This window comes from Etheostoma spectabile, unplaced genomic scaffold (genome assembly GCF_008692095.1).
Source record: "Etheostoma spectabile isolate EspeVRDwgs_2016 unplaced genomic scaffold, UIUC_Espe_1.0 scaffold00006092, whole genome shotgun sequence".
Taxonomy (NCBI): domain Eukaryota; kingdom Metazoa; phylum Chordata; class Actinopteri; order Perciformes; family Percidae; genus Etheostoma; species Etheostoma spectabile.
In genome coordinates, this window is record NW_022603327.1 from 85,321 (window position 1) to 106,805 (window position 21,485).

General features: G+C 45.7%; 3 protein-coding genes across 3 annotated transcripts; all 3 read left to right on the forward strand.

Moving 5' to 3' along the window:
• Positions 1-2,163: 2,163 nt before the first annotated feature.
• LOC116677876 (olfactory receptor 10A3-like) lies at positions 2,164-3,100 on the forward strand. Its single transcript, XM_032508093.1, has one exon. The coding sequence runs from the start codon at positions 2,164-2,166 to the stop codon at positions 3,088-3,090; it is 927 nt and encodes a 308-aa protein (XP_032363984.1). The 3' UTR covers positions 3,091-3,100.
• Positions 3,101-5,635: 2,535 nt separating this feature from the next.
• On the forward strand, positions 5,636-6,616 carry LOC116677869 (olfactory receptor 11A1-like). Its single transcript, XM_032508089.1, has one exon. It carries the CDS (start codon positions 5,636-5,638, stop codon positions 6,614-6,616), a length of 981 nt encoding a protein of 326 aa, XP_032363980.1.
• Positions 6,617-12,482: 5,866 nt separating this feature from the next.
• LOC116677870 (olfactory receptor 11A1-like) lies at positions 12,483-13,406 on the forward strand. Its single transcript, XM_032508090.1, has one exon. The coding sequence runs from the start codon at positions 12,483-12,485 to the stop codon at positions 13,404-13,406; it is 924 nt and encodes a 307-aa protein (XP_032363981.1).
• The last annotated feature ends 8,079 nt before the right edge of the window (positions 13,407-21,485 follow it).

Genomic DNA, 21,485 nt, shown 5'->3' on the forward strand with positions numbered 1-21,485 from the left:
GGAAGAGACTAACGTGTCAGTGCTGCTCCAAGGGTTTCCTTCCATTAGGGACTGGATGGCCAACAATTTCTTGCAGTTTATTGAAGATAAGACCGAATCCTTATTGTTGCTCCAGATGCTACAGCCTCCCAGGTTGTTCGGTTTCTGGGGTCCCTTTCTTAAGCGGTACAGTCCAAACTCTGAAATCTTGGTGTAATATTTGATCAGAATGTTTTTTGACCAAAATAAGAAATCAGTAACCCGCACGTTTCTTTCAGCTAAACTTAGAGTTACTGGAACTCCATTTTCACCCATCTCAGCAAGTCCTCCCAGACCGTCTAGTCAAGAACTGGGGTGCCAGGCTGGTCACCAGGTCCAGCAGGATGTCCCACATCTCTCCTGTCTTATCTTCGTTACATGGGCTTCCCATCAAGTTCAGGATCCAGTTTAAAGTTCTTGTTCTTACATATAAAGCATTGCATGATCAGGCGCCTGTTTCGATCTCTAATCTGCTCGAAGGAGCCAGTTTTTTGGACTGGACTTTACTACCTTTCCTACCTTTTAGCAACAAATGTCAGGGGCTTCGACGGACCAGACCCGGGCGGCAGAGTCGGGCTCTGGGGACGTGGAACGTCACCTCTCTGTGGGGGAAGGAGCTGGAACTTGTGGGGGAGGTGGAGCGTTACCAGTTAGATCTGGTGGGGCTTACCTCTACGCACAGTCTCGGTTCTGGAACCGTACTCCTGGAAAGGGGTTGGACTCTTTCCTACTCCGGAGTTGCCCATAGTGTGAGGCGCCGGGCGGTGTGGGGATACTCACAAGCCCCCGGCTGAGCGCCGCTGCGTTGGAGTTTACCCCGGTGGACGAGAGGGTCGCCTCCCTACGCCTGATGGGGGGGAAAACTCTGACTGTTGTTTGTGCATATGCACCAAACAAGAGTTTGGAGTATTCAGCCTTCTTGGAGACCTTGAATGGAGTCCTGTATGGGGCTCCAGTAGGGGACTCCATAGCACATGTGAACGATGATGGAGATACTTGGAGAGGCATGATTAGGAGGAACGGCCTCAAAGGGCTGCAGCCTCTGCCGTGACAGAGGCAAAGCAGCGGGTGTGGGAGAAGTTCCGAGAAGACATAGAGAAGGACTTTCGGTCGGCACCAATGTGCTTCTGGAAAAGTGTTCGCCTCCTCAGGAGGGGGAAGGGGGGAATCATCCAAGCTCCTAAATCCAGCTGACACGTCATCTGTGGTAGAGACAGAGCTGGGGGATGATGGGGGATTGTCGTGAGTTACCCTGGTGGACAATGCTGAGGTAGTCAAACAACTCCACAGTGGCAAAGCCCCAGGGATTGATGAGATCCGTCCTGGAGGATGATGGGGGATTGTCGTCGACTAGGTGGAGAGATTATATCTCCAACCCGGCCTGGGAACACCTCGGGACCCCCCAGTCGGAGCTGGTTGATGTGGTTCAGGAAAGGGAAGTTGGGGGTCCCCTGCTGGAGCTGCTGCCCCAAGACCCGATACCGGAAAAAGGGCTGAAGATGGATGGATGGATATTGAATTGCAGCTTTTTGTATAAAAGTTTTTATATATAACTTTATTATTAAATCAATTCATAGTTGTTTATTTTTTAGTTTAACTGATCTATGATGTTTTTTAATACGCTGAGAGTAGAAGTTGAGACGTCAGCTAGATGTGTCCCGGGGTGATGAGGCCAGACTGCTGATGTGCCCCCCCCCCCCCCCTGACTAGAAGACTTTAAAAGAAGCTGACGCAGAGTTTCATCTCAGTTTTACAGCAGTGACAGCAGATTAATGTAAGATATATTTATTCGTATGTGATCACCTACTTTGTCATTTCTAACCTGAACATGGTAGCTGGTAAGTGTGGAGAGTGTGTTATTGTGATAATTGATGTCTTTACTGTCTGCAGGCTGAATACTGCGTGTGTGTTATTGTAATAATTGATGTCTTTACTGTCTGCAGGCTGAATACTGCGTGTGTGTTGTTGTGATAACTGATGTCTTTACTGTCTGCAGGCTGAATACTGCGTGTGTGTTAATGCTGTGAGTCTATGATAAGAGAACATTTGACATTTAAACTAATTTGATTTCTGCAGATCTACAAAGTGTAACGTTGTTCATGCTGTGCTAACTAGAAAGGTTGTGTTGGGAACCAAACTCTAATTATGAAAAACTCTACACAGGTTTCATATTTCATTTTGGGAGCATACTTTAACATTGGGCTCTTTAAATACTTACTGTTTATGATCTTGATGTGTTTTTATGTTTTAACAGTGTGTGCCAATGTGTTGCTGGTTGTGGTTATCTGTGTGAACAGGAGCTTACATGAACCTATGTACCTTTTTCTGGTCAGCCTGTTTGTAAATGAACTGTATGGTAGTACAGGGTTGTTTCCATTCCTTCTGGTTCAGATCCTCTCGGACATTCACACTGTTTCTGCTCCCTTCTGCTTCCTGCAGATTTATTATGTGTTTACATATGGAACTATTCAATTTATTAACTTGGCTGTGATGTCTTATGACAGATATCTTGCTATCTGTTATCCTCTGCAGTATCACACTCGTATGACATCCTCCAAAGTTGCCGTGCTTATTGCTCTAACATGGTTGTTCCCATTGACTGAAGTTGCTGTCACAGTGTTACTGAGTTCCTCTCTGCAGCTGTGTGGGAACGTCATCAACAAAGTCTACTGTGATAACTACTCTGTTGTCAAACTGGCCTGCTCTGAGGCCACAGTCAACAACATTCATGGCCTCATTACCATTTCTCTTGTAGTCTTTGTTCCTCTCCTTTTAATCCTCTACACCTACATGAGGATCCTTAAAGTGTGTTTTTCTGGTTCTAAGCAGACGAGACAGAAAGCTGTCAGTACCTGCACCCCCCACCTCGCTTCCACTATCAACTTCTTCCTCGGTTCGTTCTTTGAAATCGTTCAGAGCAGGTTTGATATGAGCAGAGTACCCATGATCTTACGGATATTTTTGTCATTATACTTTCTGCTCTGCCAACCGCTCTTTAACCCTTTAATGTATGGACTGCAGATGTCTAAAATACGTAGCTCATGTAAAAGTCTGATCTTTGGTAAAATGTAAACTGATGTTAAAGAGAGAACTGCTGGTGGCAGCGCATGTGAATGAAATGTGCTCGGATTGGTTTTCAATTAAAAAGTGCAATTTGACATCATCTTTGACCTTTGTTGCCATATCTGTGTCTGAAGCATTTACACATAACCATAACAGCTGGAGTATTCATCAAAAGTATATCAACACACCTCTACACTCCGCTCATAAAACGATGAGCATTTCTCAAAAACTCAAAATTTAAAAGAATTCAAATAACCTATGAGTTGTCAAGATATAATGTTTATCATGTTTTGTGTGTTTATCTGGTAAAGTCTGATGAAAATATGTCAGATTTGTTATTTTTTTTAATTTATTATCAGTAATTTTAGTATTACGGTTTATTGATTTCCACAAATGTTCGGCTTTACTGATATGAAGCTTTTGAAGATACTGAGGACCTTCCTAAAGAAAATTTGATGTTTTTTAACCAAAACAAAAAGCTGTTGTAAATAATTTTGGACCATTAGTATTACCACATATTTTTCTAAAACATGGAAATTATAGAAAATACAAAACAGCCATAAAGCTTAAAGAGAAAACTTCCTCTGGGACCAACTCCAATCATCAGATGTGAGAGAAGTCTTTCACGTCGTTTTGATTTTCCATTCATTCGGCCTAGGTTATGCTCAGAGGGCGGGGGTGCTGCGCCTGAGCCGTATAATGGAAAGGAAACCCCACATTTTTAGGAAAAGTACGTAGAAACCAGAACCAATGGGCATCTGAGAGACGTTGGCCTGTGTTGGGAACCAGGGCAGGTAAATGTTAAGGACTGTTCTTATGAAGCGCTTTTCTAGTCTTAGCGACTACTCAAAGGGTTTTCCACAGAACAGGAACCATTCCCAAGTTGACACCTGCTCATCAGATACACACTCACACACATTTACTCCGATGGCGCAGCATCGGGGGCAACTCAGGGATCAGTGTTTTGCCCAAGGACACTTGGACATGGGACTGCAGGACCAGGGATCGAACCACCAACCTTCCGATTGGCAGGTGACCGCTCTACCACTGACCATCATCTCATCAACAAAACTAGTGCTGGTTGTCTGACAGTGGCAGAGCATGCCTGGATGGGAACTGAGGCTTCAGGGGAGGCCTTGTGGGCCCTTGTGCAGAATCTCAAGCCTAAGCCTGAAATGGGCCTGCAGTCCCATGTCCGTGTCCTTGGGCAAGACAGAGAACCCCGAGTGGCCCCCGAAGCTGCGCCATCGGAGCGTAGATGTGTGTGAGTGTGTATCTGATGAGCAGGTGTGTAGATGTGTGTGAGTGTGTATCTGATGAGCAGGTGGCACCTTGTACGGCAGCCTCGGCCACAGTGTGTGAATGGTTCCTGTACTGTGAAAAACCCTTTGAGTAGTCGTTAAGACTAGAAAGGCACTACATAAGACCAGTCCAATTACACAACACTGCACACGGGTCTCAGTTGCATTTAGCGTCATATTACACGTTTGGTCGTCTCCTTTAGCATCATAAAACACGCTTGGTTGTCTTCTTTAGCGTCATATAATACGCTTGGTCCTCTCCTTCAGCGTCATATAACACGCTTGGTTGTCTCCTTTAGCGTCATATAACACGCTTGGTCCTCTCCTTTAGCGTCATATAACACGCTTGGTTGTCTTCTTTAGCGTCATATAACACGCTTGGTCCTCTCCTTTAGCGTCATATAACACGCTTGGTCCTCTCCTTTAGCGTCATATAACACGCTTGGTCCTCTCCTTTAGCGTCATATAACACGCTTGGTCCTCTCCTTTAGCATCATATTTTCCGTGACATACGGGAATAACGGGCCGGTTAGGAGATGAAGGGGGCCGCTGAGAGACGTGGGGAGACGTATTGCATCATTAGGAGTTGTTGGGGGCCATTGAGAGACATAGGGCATCATTAGGAGTTGTAGGGGGCCATTGAGAGACGTGGGGCATCCTTAGGAGTCTTAGGGGGCCATTGAGAGACGTGGGGCATCATCAGGAGTCGTAGGGGGCCATTGAGAGACGTATTGCATCATTAGGAGTTGTAGGGGGCCATTGAGAGACGTAGGGCATCATTAGGAGTCGTAGGGGGCCATTGAGAGACGTATTGCATCATTAGGAGTTGTAGGGGGCCATTGAGAGACGTGGGGCATCATTAGGAGTCGTAGGGGGATTTTCTGAGCATCAGTCAGACGACCAGGGACTGGTCGCTGTGCCGATGACGTCAGGCGGCTGCTGTGGGCGTCCACTGACTCCAGACAATTAGAAGAGGCAGGAGCAGAGTTCCAGTTCAGTACGGAGGGACTCTCACTCCCTGGTTGGAGGTCCCCTCCTGAACCACGGTGCTGACCTCCAATAAGAGCTGTAAGTATGAAGATGTTAGTCCCACATGACTCCTCATCATCGGCTGCCTGTGAGAATCCTGGTTGTGTTGATGCTTCAGCTGCTCTCTGTGATACATGTTAACATGGAAACCTGTTGGACCAGACAGCATGTGATGTTATAGTCCTCATACTGTGGTACAGGTCTTTGAACTCAACAGGAGAATCATGATGAACTCTTCATATGTTTCATATTTCACACTTGCTGCTTACTTTGACACCGGAGGTTTTAAATACTTATATTTCCTGCTGATTTTGTCCTTATATGTCTTCATAGTGTGTGCCAATGTGCTGCTGGTTGTGGTTATCTGTGTGAACAGGAGCTTACATGAACCTATGTACCTTTTTCTGGTCAGCCTGTTTGTAAATGAACTGTATGGTAGTACAGGGTTGTTTCCATTCCTTCTGGTTCAGATCCTCTCAGACATTCACACTGTTTCTGCTCCCTTCTGCTTCCTGCAGATTTATTGTGGGTATACATATTGTGGTGTAGAGTTTACTAACTTAGCCGTCATGTCTTATGACAGATATCTTTCCATCTGTTATCCTCTACAATATCACACTCATATGACATCTAATAAGGTCGTTGTGCTTATTGCTGTAACATGGTCTCTTCCTTTTTTTGGTGTTTTTGTCACAACAGCATTGAGTGCCTCCTTACAGCTGTGTGGGAACATCATTAATAAGGTTTACTGTGATAACTATTACATCATAAAACTGGCTTGCTATGACACCAAGGTTAATAATGTGTATGAACTCGTCGCTGTTTTTTTCGTAGTCTGTGTTCCTGTATGTGTGATCCTCTACACCTACATGAGGATCCTTAAAGTGTGTTTTTCTGGTTCTAAGCAGACGAGACAGAAAGCTGTCAGCACCTGCACCCCCCACCTCGCTTCCCTCATCAACTTTTTCTTTGGTTCTTTATTTCAAATGTTACAGAGCAGGTTTGAGAAGAGCAGTGTACCCAACATGTTACAAATATTGTTGTCTTTGTATTTTCTGACGTGCCAACCGATCTTTAACCCTGTAATGTACGGCCTCAACATGTCCAAAATACGGGTCATGTGTCAAAGTCTGCTGTCTCGTTCTGCGCTGGGAGGTTGCTGTAATTTCTCTCATCGTTCAGGACCTGGTACGGGATCGAGATAGACCATTTTTAACAACACCCAGCTAAACCTGAAGAGGTACTAATGAGTTTAAATAGAAGTTGTCCTTAAAGTGCTCTTTTTTAACTGTTGCTTTGTTTGTTACGTTTCCGTTGTTTTCACTGGATCTGAGAGACGTGGTGGAGATGATCTTGTTATTAAGTGGAAGAGCAGCAAGATGCAAACAACTAGGAGCAGACTAGAAATACTAAAGAATCTGGTCCCTTCGTTACAGACCTTTCAGAGTCAGTAGCTGTATTTGTTAGAGACCTTTCAGAGTCAGTAGCTGTATTTGTTAGAGACCTTTCAGAGTCAGTAGTATTTGTTACAGACCTTTCAGAGTCAGTAGCTGTATTTGTTACAGACCTTTCAGAGTCAGTAGCTGTATTTGTTAGAGGCCTTTCAGAGTCAGTAGCTGTATTTGTTACAGACCTTTCAGAGTCAGTAGCTGTGCGTGGGAAGTTCAGGTGTAATAATAATAATAATGAGGATCAGACTTAACCTTGAACAGATACTGAGGAGGTTTAATTTGAACATTGGACCTCAACATGTACAAAATATGCATTGTGTGTAAATGTACGCTTTCAAGTTATGTTGGCAAGTTAAACAATAAATAAATGTTTTCCCTTGGCTCCATGGTGTCAATCTTTTCTTATTTAACACATTGTATTAAATGGGGGGGGCATTTATCAAAGCTGACCCAGTCAGTGAAAGGGGATCTCCTTAAGCCTTTTATTGTTGCTTATATATATTGTAATATAATGTATAATATATTATAATATTATGCTTATATTGTTATGTTTTAATTTGGGCTGTCAATCAAATAAAATATATAATCGGGATGAATCGCATGATGTCTACATATGAAAACAATAGTTTACAAAGGCCCTTGAAAGAGGAAACACAAGCACATCCAAACCTGTCCACGGATACCCGTGGTTGTGAAAGTGGAAACAGAATCGAGCGCAGCTTTTAACGACAGGACACAGCGGTCATTAAACACATCACAGAACAGCGTGCATTCATTAAAGGAAACAAGTGGTGCTGAGAGGAATCTGAGTTATTCTAGCCTAGTCCTAGTTTTAATCTTATGAAGCAAAGGCACATGATCTGAAATCCTAAAACTTTAACATTCTCAGCCCAGCATTCATTAGTTGATGTTTTGGAAGTTGTCCATTGAGCGTGAATGAACCCTCTGAGACCTACGGCCATTTTTACAGTTCAGTGTCCGTCTGGTTGTATTTCTATAAAAGCTTCATCAACCCTGGTGTCTCCAGTCAGGATATGAACATCATGTTGTTCAGGAAAAACTGGGTTATTAGAATATTTGGGCTGCAGTGAGGTCACTTGAATGTTAAAAATGGTTATAGGACCTTAAAGATAAATAAATAAATAAATGGGAACATGAATCTTCCAGATATGTATTGATATCACAGACAGAGCAGTAAAACCTAAAAACACTTCTCATATGTCTTGGGAGTCACACTGTGAAGAAATAATCATTATAACTTATACAGATGACAAAATACATTTTCTCAAAGAAAGTCAAGACGTTTTGCTCTCATGACATTTACTTATGCCAATAATAACATAATAATGTCATATTTATTGATATTACACCCACAGCAATGCTACACAAGACGTTGTGTGTCTAAAACAGTTCTCTTATATGCAAAAATAAACATAATAAACAATATAACTCATATAAAGCACATACTATTTACATTACACATCAAAAAAGGCCCAAATACAGTACAGGCCAAAGGTCTGGACCACCTTCTCCTCCAATGAGATTCCTTTATCTTCAGGACTATTTCCATTGTAGATTATTTCTGAAGCATCAGAACTAGGAATGAACACATTTGGAATTATGGACTTAACAACAAAGTAGAAATAACTGAGAACATGTCTTATATTGTCTTCTCTCAATGAGCTTCATGAGGTAGTCCCTGAAATGTCCCCCCCCCCCCCAGGTGGTCCTTGTCAGGGTTCATTAGTGGAGTTTCTTCCTTATTAATGGAGCTGGGACCATCAGAAGTCAGGTTGATACACAGCCGACATCCTATTGGACGACTGGTAGAATTCATACTATGGCAAGAACCAATCAGCTAAGTAAAGAGAAACGAGGTCATCATTCCTTTAAGAAATGAAGGGCAGTCGGTCCGGAAACTGGCTTATATGAGGACCCCCCCCCCCCGGAAAGGAAGAGTCACCTTTGCACCTTTGCTGCTGAGGATAAGTTCCTCTGAGTCCCAGCCTCAGAAATCACAAGTTCCAGCAGCTCAGATTAGAGACCAGATGATACCACACAGAGTTCTAGCAGCAGAACATCTCTAGAACAACTTTTAGGAGGAGACTGGATCAGGCCTTCATGGTCCAATAGCAGCTAGGACACCACGGCTAAGGAGAGGCAACAAGCAGAGAGATCTGTTTGGGCCAAGAAACACAAGGAATGGACATTAGACCAGTGAACTCTGGGCTCTGGTCTGATGAGTCCAGGTTTGAGATCTTTGGTTCCAACCGCCGTGTCTTTGTGACGGAGAAAAGGTGACGGATGGATTCTACGTGCCTGGTTCCCACCGTGGAGCATGGAGGAGGAGGTGTGATGGTGTGGGGGGGGGGGGGGGGGCTTTGCTGGTGACACTGTTGGGGATTTATTCCAAATTGAAGACATACTGAACCAGCATGGCTACCACAGTATCCTGCAGCAGCATGCCATCACATCCTGTTTCCGTTTAGTTGGACCATCATTTATTTTCCAACAGGACAATGACCCCAAACACCCCCCCAGGCTGTGTAAGGGCTATGTGACCCAGAAGGAGAGTGATGGAGTGCTGCGCCTCCACAGTCCCCGGACCTGAACCCAGTCCAGATGGTTTGGGGAGAGCTGGACCGCAGAGTGAAGGCAAGGGGCCGACAGGTGCTGAGCATTCTGGGAACACCTTCAAGACTGATGGGGAACCATTTCAGGTGAAGACCTCATGAAGCTCATCAAGAGAATACCAAGAGTGTGCAAAGTAGTAATCAGAGCAAAGGGGGGGAGGTACTTTGAAGAAACTAGAATATAAGACATGTTTTCCGTTATTTCTAAATTTTTGTTAAGTACATAATTCCACATGTGTTCATTCATAGTTTTGATGCTTCAGTGATAATCTACAATGGAAATAGTCATGAAAATAAAGGAAACGCATTGAATGACAAGGTGTGTCCAAACTGTATATACACAATAATATATACAAAGATCTTACGAAAAAGCGGGTAAGGGATCGAGGGACCCTGCTCGGAGGAAGCCCGGGGCCCCCGTCTGGAGCCAGGCCCAGAGTGCCTGGTGGCCTGGTTTGCCACGGAGCCCGGCCGGGCACGGCCCGAACAAGCAATTTGGCTCCTCTCTCTTCATCCCATTGGCCCCCCACCTGTGACAGGAACCAATGGGGTCAAGTCTGTGCCACATGGGTGGCAGCGAAGGTCTGGGGATATGGAATGTCACCTCTCTGTGGAGCGCTACCAGTTAGATCTGGTGGGGCTTACCTCTACGCACAGTCTCGGTTATGGACCCAGACTCCTGGATAGGGGTTGGACTCTGTCCTACTCCGGAGTTGCCCAGGGTGTGAGGTGCGGGTGGGTGTGGGGATACTCACAAGCCCCCGGCTGAGCGTTACCCCGGTGGACGAGAGGGTCGCCTCCCTACACCTGTGGGTGATTGGGGGGGAAAACTCTGACTGTTGTTTGTGCATATGCACCAAACAAGAGTTTGGTGTATTCGACCTTCTTGGAGACCTTGGATGGAGTCCTGTATGGGGCTCCAGTAGGGGACTCCATAGTTCTGCTGGGGGACTTCAACCACACGTGGGTGATGATGGAGATACTTGGAGAGGCTTGATTGGGAGGAACGGCCTCCCTGATCTGAATCAGAGTGGTTGTTTGTTGTTGGACTTCTGTGCTAGTCATGGATTGTCCATCACAAACACCATGTTCGAACATAGGGATGCTCATAAGTGTACGTGGTACCAGAGCACCCTAGGCCAAAGGTCAATGATCGATTTTATAATTGTTTCATCTGATCTGAGGCCGTATGTTTTGGACACTCGGGTGAAGAGAGGGACGGAGCTGTCAACTGATCACCATCTGGTGGGGAGTTGGGTCAGGGGGTGGGGGAGGACTCTGGACAGACCTGGTAAGCCCAAACGGGTAGTGCAAGTAAACTGGGAACGTCTGGAGGAGGCCCCTGTCCGACAGAATTTCACCTCACACCTCCGGCGGAGCTTTTCGTGCATCCCTGTGGAGGCTGGGGGCCTTGAACCTGAGTGGACAATGTTCAAAGTTTCCAATGCTGAAGCTGCGGCGGCGAGCTGTGGTCTTAGGGTCTTAGGTGCTTTAAGGGGCGGTAACCCACAAACACCCTGGTGGACACCGGTGGTCAGGGAAGCCGTCCGACTGAAGAAGGAGTCTTTCTGGGATATGTTGTCCTGGAGGACTCCGGAGGCAGTTGCAAGGTACCGACGGGCCCGAAGGGCTGCAGCCTCTGCCGTGACAGAGGCAAAGCAGCGGGTGTAGGAGAAGTTTGGAGAAGACCTGGAGAAGGACTTTCAGTCGGCACCAAGGTGCTTCTGGAAAACTAATGGAGTGCATTCTTCAGGTAGGGAATGAGTCCTTTCCCCAAGTGAAGGAGTTTAAGTACCTTGGGGTCTTGTTAGCGAGTGAGGGGACTATGGAGCGTGAGATTGGTCGGAGAATCGGAGCAGCTGGTGCGGTATTACATTCTGTTTATCGCACCGTTGTGACGAAAAGGGAGCTGAGCCAGAAGGCAAAGCTCTCAATCTACTGGGCAATTTTTGTTCCTATCCTCACCTATGGTCCTGAAGGCTGGGTCATGACCCAAAGAACGAGATCCAGAGTACAAGCGGCCGAAATGGGTTTCCTCAGGAGGGTGGCTGGCGTCTCCCTTAGAGATAGGGTGAGAAGCTCAGTCCTCCGAGAGGAGCTCGGAGTAGAGCCGCTGCTCCTTCGCGTTGAAAGGAGCCAGTTGAGGTGGTTCGGGTATCTGGTAAGGATGCCTCCTGGGGGGGTCCCTAGGGAGGTGGTCCAGGCATGTCCAGCTGGGAGGAGGCCTCGGGGAATACCCAGGACTAGGTGGAGAGATTATATCTCCAACCTGGCCTGGGAACGCCTCTAGAACCCCCAGTTGGAGCTGGTTGATGTGGCTCGAGAAAGGGAAGTTTGGGGGTCCCCTACTGGAGCTGCTGCCCCCGAGACCTGGTACCGGATAAGCGGATGAAGATGGATGGATACTCGGTTATCAACTACAGCCACATGTCATGGGAAAAAATAATCAATTCAAATTTCTTTATCTTTTAGTTTAACTGACCTATGATGTTTTTTAACACGCTGAGAGTAGAAGTTGAGACGTCAGCTAGATGTGTCCCGGGGTGATGAGGCCAGACTGCTGATGTACCCCCCCCCCCCCCCCTGACTAGAAGACTTTAAAAGAAGCTGATGCAGAGTTTCATCTCAGTTTTAAAGCAGTGACAGCAGACTGATGGTAAGATAATTCACACAATGTCATGAATGGTCAGATCTAACATTTCTAACATTATATTGATTCTGAATAAGGTAGATGGTAAGATGGAGAGTGTGTTATTGTGATAACTGATGTCTTTACTGTCTGCAGGCTGAATACTGCGTGTGTGTTGTTGTGGTAATTGATGTCTTTACTGTCTGCAGGCTGAATACTGCGTGTGTGTTAATGATGTGAGTCTATGACAAGAGAACATTTGACATTTAAACTGATTTGATTTCTGCAGATCTACAAAGTGTAACGTTGTTCATGCTGTTCTAACTAGAAAGGTTGTGTTGGGAACCAAACTCTAATTATGAAAAACTCTACACAGGTTTCATATTTCATTTTGGGAGCATACTTTGATATTGGACTTTTTAAAAACTTACTTTTCCTGATTATTATGTGTTTTTATGCTTTAATTATCTGTGCCAATGTGCTGCTGGTTGTGGTTATCTGTGTGAACAGGAGCTTACATGAACCTATGTACCTTTTTCTGGTCAGCCTGTTTGTAAATGAACTGTATGGTAGTACAGGGTTGTTTCCATTCCTTCTGGTTCAGATCCTCTCGGACATTCACACTGTTTCTGCTCCCTTCTGCTTCCTGCAGATTTTCTGTTTGTACTCTTATGCAACTATACAATTTCATAATTTATCCATCATGTCTTATGACAGATATCTTGCTATCTGTTATCCTCTGCAATATCACACTCGTATGACATCTAACAAAGTTGCTGTGCTTATTGCTCTAACATGGTTATACCCATTTGTTGGAGTTTCTGTCACAATATCTTTAAGTTCTCCTTTACAGCTGTGTGGGAACATCATTAAAACAGTTTACTGTGATAACTACGCTATTGTCAAACTGGCCTGCTCTGACACCAGAGTGAACAACATTTATGGACTCATTCACATTTCTCTGGTAATCTTTGTTCCTCTCCTTTTAATCCTCTACACCTACATGAGGATCCTTAAAGTGTGTTTTTCTGGTTCTAAGCAGACGAGACAGAAAGCTGTCAGCACCTGCACCCCCCACCTCGCTTCCACAATCAACTTTTTCTTTGGTTCTTTCTTTCAAATATTACAGAGCAGGTTTGATTTGAGCAGTGTACCCATGATGTTACGTATTTTTTTGTCCTTATACTTTCTGACCTGCCAACCAATACTTAACCCTTTAATGTATGGACTGCAAATGTCTAAAATACGTATCTTATGTAAAAGTCTGATCTTTGGTTGTTAGAAAAATCCCGCTTAGAACGTTTGTTGCTTCCGTTTCTTTGTTAAATCCTTTGCATCCAAGCTGCTGGTTTGGTATTTCTGTGTCTCATGTGTTAATCCTGAAAGCTGAGTGACCTCGCAAAGAGCCCAGGATGTGTCCCTGAAGGCCGAACGCACGCTGTGGAGGAGAGGCCGGGCCCGAGATGAGAAGAAAAGCTGCTGATTCCATCTACTGAATAACTAACTGGACTCCCAACTCCTTTAAAAGACTCGATTGTGAACATGCTTCAGTTATCTTTCTGTTTTTGCTGTAAAACTGATTCTGTTTGCAAGTAAAAATGATCTTTGAGACAACTCCAGTGGTTTGTCCATTCTTTGAGAAATAATTATCTTAACATTATATATAATGTTAATAATACAGCACATTTACATTTACATTTACATTTAACATTAGTAAAATGTAAACTAGTGCTTAAAAGTCGATACGTTATTTAGAAAAACTATGAAGAAAATAGAAAAAGCCCCCCCCCACTCTGACATCTCTCCATTTGTGCGTGTGTAGGTCCTGAGCATGTGTGTGTGTTTTCAGGCCTGTGTGTAGTTATTACTAACAAAACACAGTGTAAATTGTAATTCCCCCACTGGGGATCAATAAACAGCCCAAAACAACATATTATTTTTAGATAATGGCCATCTGCGAGATGTTGAGTTGTGAGAACCATTGTAGGAACAGACAGGTGTTTTGGTGAGTGATGGGCTCACCTTTCACCATCGCAGCCCCCCCATCACAGCCCCCCCCCTCTGGAACTCCCTTTGATGGTGAGAAGAAAGGTATCATTATCTCTGGAACTCTCCGCCCATACAGACACCTTCAAATACCTCAGGAAAGCCCTGAGATAAGCCTTAACCCTGTAATAACACAACATACCACCTGCTTTGCTGCTTTTACTCTTTTATTTGCTATTAATGTGCTTTATTGTAGGGTCTTTGAGTACCTTGAAAAGCGCTATGTAAAACAAAATATTGTTAAACAGTATAGTAAGGTGATGTTTTTTTTCGTGGTAAAACCATATTGATACAAAGAAGCCAAGTATCGATTATTTTTAAAATATAAATTGCACTTGAGAATTTAACTCTTGGGTACTAGAATAATAAAAGAAACAAGAACAATGGAAGTGAGATGAACAAACAAAGAAAACGTGTCTTTTAAAGAGATTATTTTTTGTAATAATAATATAATAGTTTTTATCTCGTCCGAAGTAAAACACAAGATTCAGGTGGGGGGCTTTAACATCTGATTCTGGAGTAATAATTGAGAGTAGACTTGACCTTAAAGTGCAGTTGGTCCCACGGTGGGCCGCTGCTGCAACGTGTTTTTAACAGAAACTCTGAATTATGCATGATATACATTTCCATGGCTTTAATTTAATAAATCAACACTTTGTGTTGTTATTGCCGTGTTCTAGAGTCACTCGGTATATGTTTTAAAGGTAAAATATGTCCATCCATCCATCTTCGTCTGTTTATCTGGGGTCAGGTCTCGGGGGGGGGGGGGGGGGGGGCAGTTCCAGCAGGAGAGCCCAAACTTTTCCGAGCCACATCAACCAGCTCCGACTGGGGGGTCCCGAGGAATTCCCAGGCCAGGTTGGAGATATAATCCCTCCACCTAGTCCTGGGTCTTCGCCGAGGTGCGATAAACTGAATGTAATACCCCCCCACTGCTCCGATTCTCCGACCAATCTCACACTCCATGGTCCCCTCACTCACAAACGAAACCCTAAAGTATTTAAACTCCTTCACTCGGGGTGAGGACTCACTCCCTACCTGAAGAAGGCACTCCATCATGACAGAGATTGACATTGACGGACATTGATTCGGACTATTCCACCGGATCAACCTGATTGGATTTAAACTGATTGTCTTTTTTGCCCTGCTGAGAACCATGGTCTCAGATTTAGAGGTGCTGATCCTCATCCTAGCCGCTTCACGGGTTAAGAACCGATCCAGTGAGTGCTGAAGGTCACAGACCGATGACGCCATCAGGACCACATCATCTGCAAAAAGCAGCAATGAGATCCTGAGCCCACCGAACTGCAACCCCTCCCCGCCCCGACTACGCCTCGATATCCTGTCCATAAATATTACAAACAGGATTGGTGACAAAGCGCAGCCCTGGCGGAGGCAAACCCTCCAGAACCTGGAACAAGTTGGAGTAGACTTAACCAGGGAAGCTGAGAGGTGTGATACTCCTGTAATTGGCACACACCCTCTGGTCTCCCTTTTAACAGAAGGGAACCACCACCCCGGTCTTCCACTGCTGAGGCACTGTCTCAGACTCCCAGGCAATTTTAAAGAGGCGTGTCAACCAAGACGTCCCCTCCACACCCAGAGCATTCGACATTTCTGGGCAGATCTCATCAATCCCTGGGGCTTTGCCACTGTGGAGTTGTTTGACTACCTCAGCTCTGGTCCATTATAACACCTATAAAGAGAGACTTTGCATTTATAATTTGGAACTGAGGAATGCAAGAAGGTCCTTCTTCTCTGATATTATCTCTAGAAACAATAATAATTCACGTGCTTTGTTTGCTACTGTTGATAGGTTAACAAACCCTCCAGTACCAGTAGCATCTGAACTTTTATCTACCAAGGCCTGCAATGACTTTGCCTCCTTCTTCAAAGACAAAATTCAGAAGATTAGACAAACAGTCAGTGCCTCCATATCAAGTTCAGGATATGTGTTGTCACAGTGTTCAAGCAAAACTAGTTCCAATATGACAGAATTTCACACGATCAACCATACAAACCTGGAGGACATTATTCAACATCTGAAAACCTCGACCTGTTGCCTTGATATTCTACCAACGGGACTTTTCAAAAATGTTTCCAATTGTTTGACTTCTGATCTTCTACAGATTGTGAACACATCTCTTCTTTCAGGAATCTTTCCACAGGCCCTGAAAACTGCAGTAATCAAGCCTCTATTAAAAAAGAACAACCTAGACAAGTCACTAATGAGCAACTATAGGCCAATATCAAACCTTCCGTTTTTAAGTAAAATCATTGAAAAAGTAGTCTTTCAACAACTCAACCATTTCTTGTCACTAAGCAACAGTTTTGATACCTTTCAGTCGGGTTTCCGACCACACCACAGCACTGAAACGGCTCTTGTCAAAGTCTTTAATGACATCCACCTTAACACAGATAATGGCAAAATTTCAATCTTAGTATTACTTGATCTCAGTGCTGCATTTGACACGGTTGACCACGACATATTACTAAACCGATTGGAAACTGGGTAGGACTTTCTGGCTTAGTACTAAACTGGTTTGAATCCTACCTAAAGAATAGGGATTACTTTGTGTCAATAGGTAATTATGCATCTGAGCGTACAAATATGACGTGCGGAGTTCCGCAAGGCTCCATTTCTGGGCCCTCTTCTGTTTAACATCTACATGCTTCCACTGGCTCAGATTATGGAGAAAAACAAAATAAGTTACCATAGTTATGCGGATGACACAAATTTACATAACCTTATCGCCAGGGGACTATAGTCCAATACAAAAACTGACTAAGTGCATCGAACAATTAACGACTGGATGTGCCAGAACTTTCTGAGATTAAATGAAGGAAAAACTGAGGTAGTGTTTTTTGGAAAAAAGAGGAACGATTAAAAGTCTGCGCTCAGCTTCAAACAACAATGTTAAAAACAACAGACAAAGCCAGAATCTTGGTGTAGTCATGGACTCAGACCTGAACTTAACAGCCACATTAAGACAATTACAAAGTCAGCCTACTATCACCTAAAGAACATATCAGGGTTAAAGGACTTATGTGTCAACAGGACTTGGAAAAACTGGTCCATGCTTTCATCTTCAGTAGACTTGACTACTGTAACGGGGTCTTTACAGGTCTCCCTAAAAAATCAATCAGACAGCTGCAGCTGATTCAGAACGCTGCTGCTCGAGTCCTCACTAAGACCAAGAGACTGGATCACATCACTCCAGTCCTCACTAAGACCAAGAGACTGGATCACATCACTCCAGTTCTGAAGTCTTTACACTGGCTTCCTGTGTCTCAAAGAATTGATTTCAAAGTGCTAGTTTATAAATCCCTTAACGGTTTAGGTACAAAATACATTTCTGATCTGCTACTACACTATGACCCCCCCAGACCTCTCAGGTCATCTGGGACAGGTCTACTTTCTGTCCCCAGAGTCAGAACTAAACAGGGTGAAGCAGCTTTCAGTTTCTATGCTCCTCATATCTGGAATAAACTCCCAGAAACCTGCAGATCCGCTGCTACTCTCAGTTCTTTAAATCAAGGCTGAAGACCTTCCTTTTTGATGCTGCCTTTCTTTAAATTAATGCTCATTTCTTTCTTATGCTGCACTGTAACTTTTATTCTTGTGTTCTATGTGTCCTAATGTTTCTATTTTGTTTTTAACTGTCTATTCATGTGTCTTATTGATTTTTAATGCTTATGACTTTTAACTGTTTGTACTTGTGTTTTATCTGTTTTAATGATTTTGTGTAAAGCACTTTGAATTGCCCTGTTGCTGAAATGTGCTATACAAATAAAGCTGCCTTGCCTTGCCTTGCCTCAGCGACCTCCACCAGGGTAACTGACGACAATCCTCCATCATCCTCCAGCTCTGCCTCTACCACAGAGGACGTGTCAGCTGGATTTAGGAGTTCCTCAAAGTGCTCCTTCCACCGCTCTATTACCTCCCCAGTTGAGGTCAACAACGTCCCATCCTTACTGTATACAGCTTGGATGATTCCTCGCTTCCCCCTCCTGAGGTGGCGAACGGTTTTCCAGAAGCACCTTGGTGCCGACCGAAAGTCCTTCTCCATGTCTTCTCCAGGTCTTCTCCAGGTCTTCTCCATGTCTTCTCCAGGTCTTCTCCGAACTTCTCCCACACCCGCTGCTTTGCCTCTGTCACGGCAGAGGCTGCAGCCCTTCGGGGCCCGTTGGTACCCTGCAACTGCCTCCGGAGTCCTCCGGATAACATGTCCCAGAGGACTCCTTCAGTCGGACGGCTTCCCTGACCACCGGTGTCCACCAGGGTGTTCGTGGGTTACCGCCCCCTTGAGGCACCTAAAACCCTAAGACACAGCTCCCCGCCGCAGCTTCAGCAATGGAAACTTTGAACATTGTCCACTCACTCAGGTTCAATGCCCCAGCCTCCACGGGATGCACGAAAAGCTCCGCCGTGAGTGTGAAAGTGAAAGTGAGTCGGACAGTCCTCCAGACGTTCCCAATTCATCCGCAATACCCGTTAGGGCTTACCAGGTCTCTCCAGAGTCCTCCCCCACCCCTGACCCAACCCACCACCAGATGGTGATCAGTTGACAGCTCTGCCCCTCTCTTCCCCCGAGTGTCCAAAACATACGGCCTCAGATCAGATGAAACGATTATAAAATAGATCATTGACCTTTGACCTAGGGTGCTCTGGTACCACGTACACTTATGAGCATCACTATGTTTGAACATGGTGTTTGTGATGGACAATCCATGACAGAGTCCAACCCCTATCCAGGAGTACGGTTCCAGAACTGGGACTGTGCACAGAGGTAAGGTTCTAACCCGTGGTCCATGGTCTGACCCGTGGTCCAGGATCTGTTGCTCTCCAGGCCCATGGTCTGACCCGTGGTCCAGGTTCTGACCCGTGGTCCAGGTTCTGTTGCTCTGCAGGCCCATGGTCTGACCCGTGGTCCAGGTTCTGACCCATGGCCCAGGTTCTGTTGCTCTCCAGGCCCATGGTCTGACCCGTGGTCCAGGTTCTGTTGCTCTCCAGGCCCATGGTCTGACCCGTGGTCCAGGATCTGTTGCTCTCCAGGCCCATGGTCTGACCCGTGGTCCAGGTTCTGTTGCTCTCCAGGCCCATGGTCTGACCCGTGGTCCAGGTTCTGACCCGTAGTCCAGGTTCTGTTGCTCTCCAGGCCCATGGTCTGACCCGTGGTCCAGGATCTGTTGCTCTCCAGGCCCATGGTCTGACCCGTGGTCCAGGATCTGTTGCTCTCCAGGCCCATGGTCTGACCCGTGGTCCAGGATCTGTTGCTCTCCAGGCCCATGGTCTGAACACTTTGAGAGTCATGGAGTTTAAAATGTGCAGATATCTCAGCTGTGCAGGCGTGAGGGAGAAAACAGCAGAAAGATTAGTTATATTTGACTGATGGGGGGAGGGGGGGGGGGGTTGTACTGGGACAGCTGGTCCCCGTTACTAGTTTAATTGCTGTTTCCAGTACTTGAACAACACCTCGGCCGTGTCTGCTGTCCACGGGATGTTGTCTCTGGCTGTCCGGAGGAGAAGTGGACTGACTCCTGGGAGGAAGGTGTATCTGGAGGCGATTGTGTTGTCGAGGGTGGAGTCGACCTGATGGAGAAGTTCATCACAGGGATGTAGATGGTGGCGTTTGGACAAGTAGCGGGACCAGTTTTTACCATCTGCTGGATCTGCTTGAGTCTGGTCGTCGGTTCCTGTTCAGAGAGGCAGTTGCTGGGTTGTTGAGTTGTTGGGTTGTTGAGTTGCTGGGTTGTTGAGTTGCTGGGTTGTTGGGTTGTTGAGTTGTTGGGTTGTTGAGTTGCTGGGTTGTTGGGTTGCCGGGTTGCTGAGTTGTTGAGTTGCTGAGTTGCTGAATTGTTGAGTTGTTGGGTTGTTGAGTTGTTGGGTTGTTGGGTTGTTGAGTTGTTGGGTTGTTGAGTTGCTGGGTTGTTGGGTTGTTGAGTTGTTGGGTTGCTGATTTGTTGGGTTGCTGGGTTGTTGAGTTGTTGGGTTGCTGAGTTGCTGAGTTGTTGGGTTGCTGAGTTGTTGGGTTGTTGGGTTGTTGAGTTGTTGGGTTGCTGAGTTGTTGGGTTGTTGGGTTGTTGAGTTGTTGGGTTGCTGGTTGCTGGGTTGTTGGGTTGTTGGGTTGTTGAGTTGTTGGGTTGCTGAGTTGTTGGGTTGTTGGGTTGTTGAGTTGTTGGGTTGCTGAGTTGCTGGGTTGTTGGGTTGCCGGGTTGCTGGGTTGTTGGGTTGCCGGGTTGCTGAGTTGTTGGCGTGTGTGTGTCTGGTTGTGGGTGGGGTTTCTCTAAGATGGCCGTTATGTGGTGGAAGGTGTCTCCGGGGTAACTGTCCACCTGTATGTCGGGGTCTGTCCCCGAAAAACCTCCGGCGACCAGTCCTGTATCTTTCTAAAAGAAAAGATATGTATTTTATTTTATTTATTCATCTTTCTCAAACTGTCTAAATTAATAACCTTAACTGTTTGTTTAATATTTACTGTTGGAGTGGGGGGGATTTGGGTGATCTTGGTGTGATGGAGAGCTTTTGTGTTTGTTTGTCAGTGTGTGTGTGTGTGTGTGTGTGTGTTCGGGGTGTGTGTTTTGTTTTGTTAACTGTTGTCTAATTATGAATGTACTGTATTTTTTTTTCTGCCTTTAAAAACGAGGGATTATTCCTAATACAGAATTTCACATGACAGTTTGTGTGTGTGTGTGTGTGTGTGTGTGTGTGGTTCCGGGCGCCCTGGGGAGTCAGGTGCTGCTGCAGAGGCCCGGTTTGGGGCGCGTAACTCAGATGTTTGGGGTGGAATCAGCTTTTCATTGTGTCCCTTTCTCCTCATTCCCCCCCCCCCCCCAGGCCCTGCAGCCAACAGCTCTGGCTCCCTCTGCTGTCTGTGTGCTGAACTGGATTGGTTCGGAGGCCTTGTGTTAGTTAAAGAGCCAGGGTTAGGGGGGTACCGTTAGGGGGGTTACCGTTAGGGGGGTTGGATTAGGGGGTGTCAGGGTTGGGGGTTAGGGTTAGGTAGAACCTAGCGCCCTGGATGGGTGCTACGAGGGGCACAAGGGGACCCCCGGTGTGAATAAAACACTTAAAACCTCCTAAAAGAAAACCTGGCTCGGTTCTATAACAGCTACTTAAAAGAAGGGCAAAAGCTCAGAGCAGGACCAAGGACCGAGGGTTTGGTCAGGGTTAGGGGGGTCAGGGTTAGGGGGTTAGGGTCAGGGTTAGGGGGGTTACCGTTAGGGGGGTTAGGGTTAGGGGGGTTAGGGTCAGGGTTTAGGTGGTTACCGTTAGGGGGTTAGGGTTAGGGGGGTTTAGGGTCAGGGTTAGGGG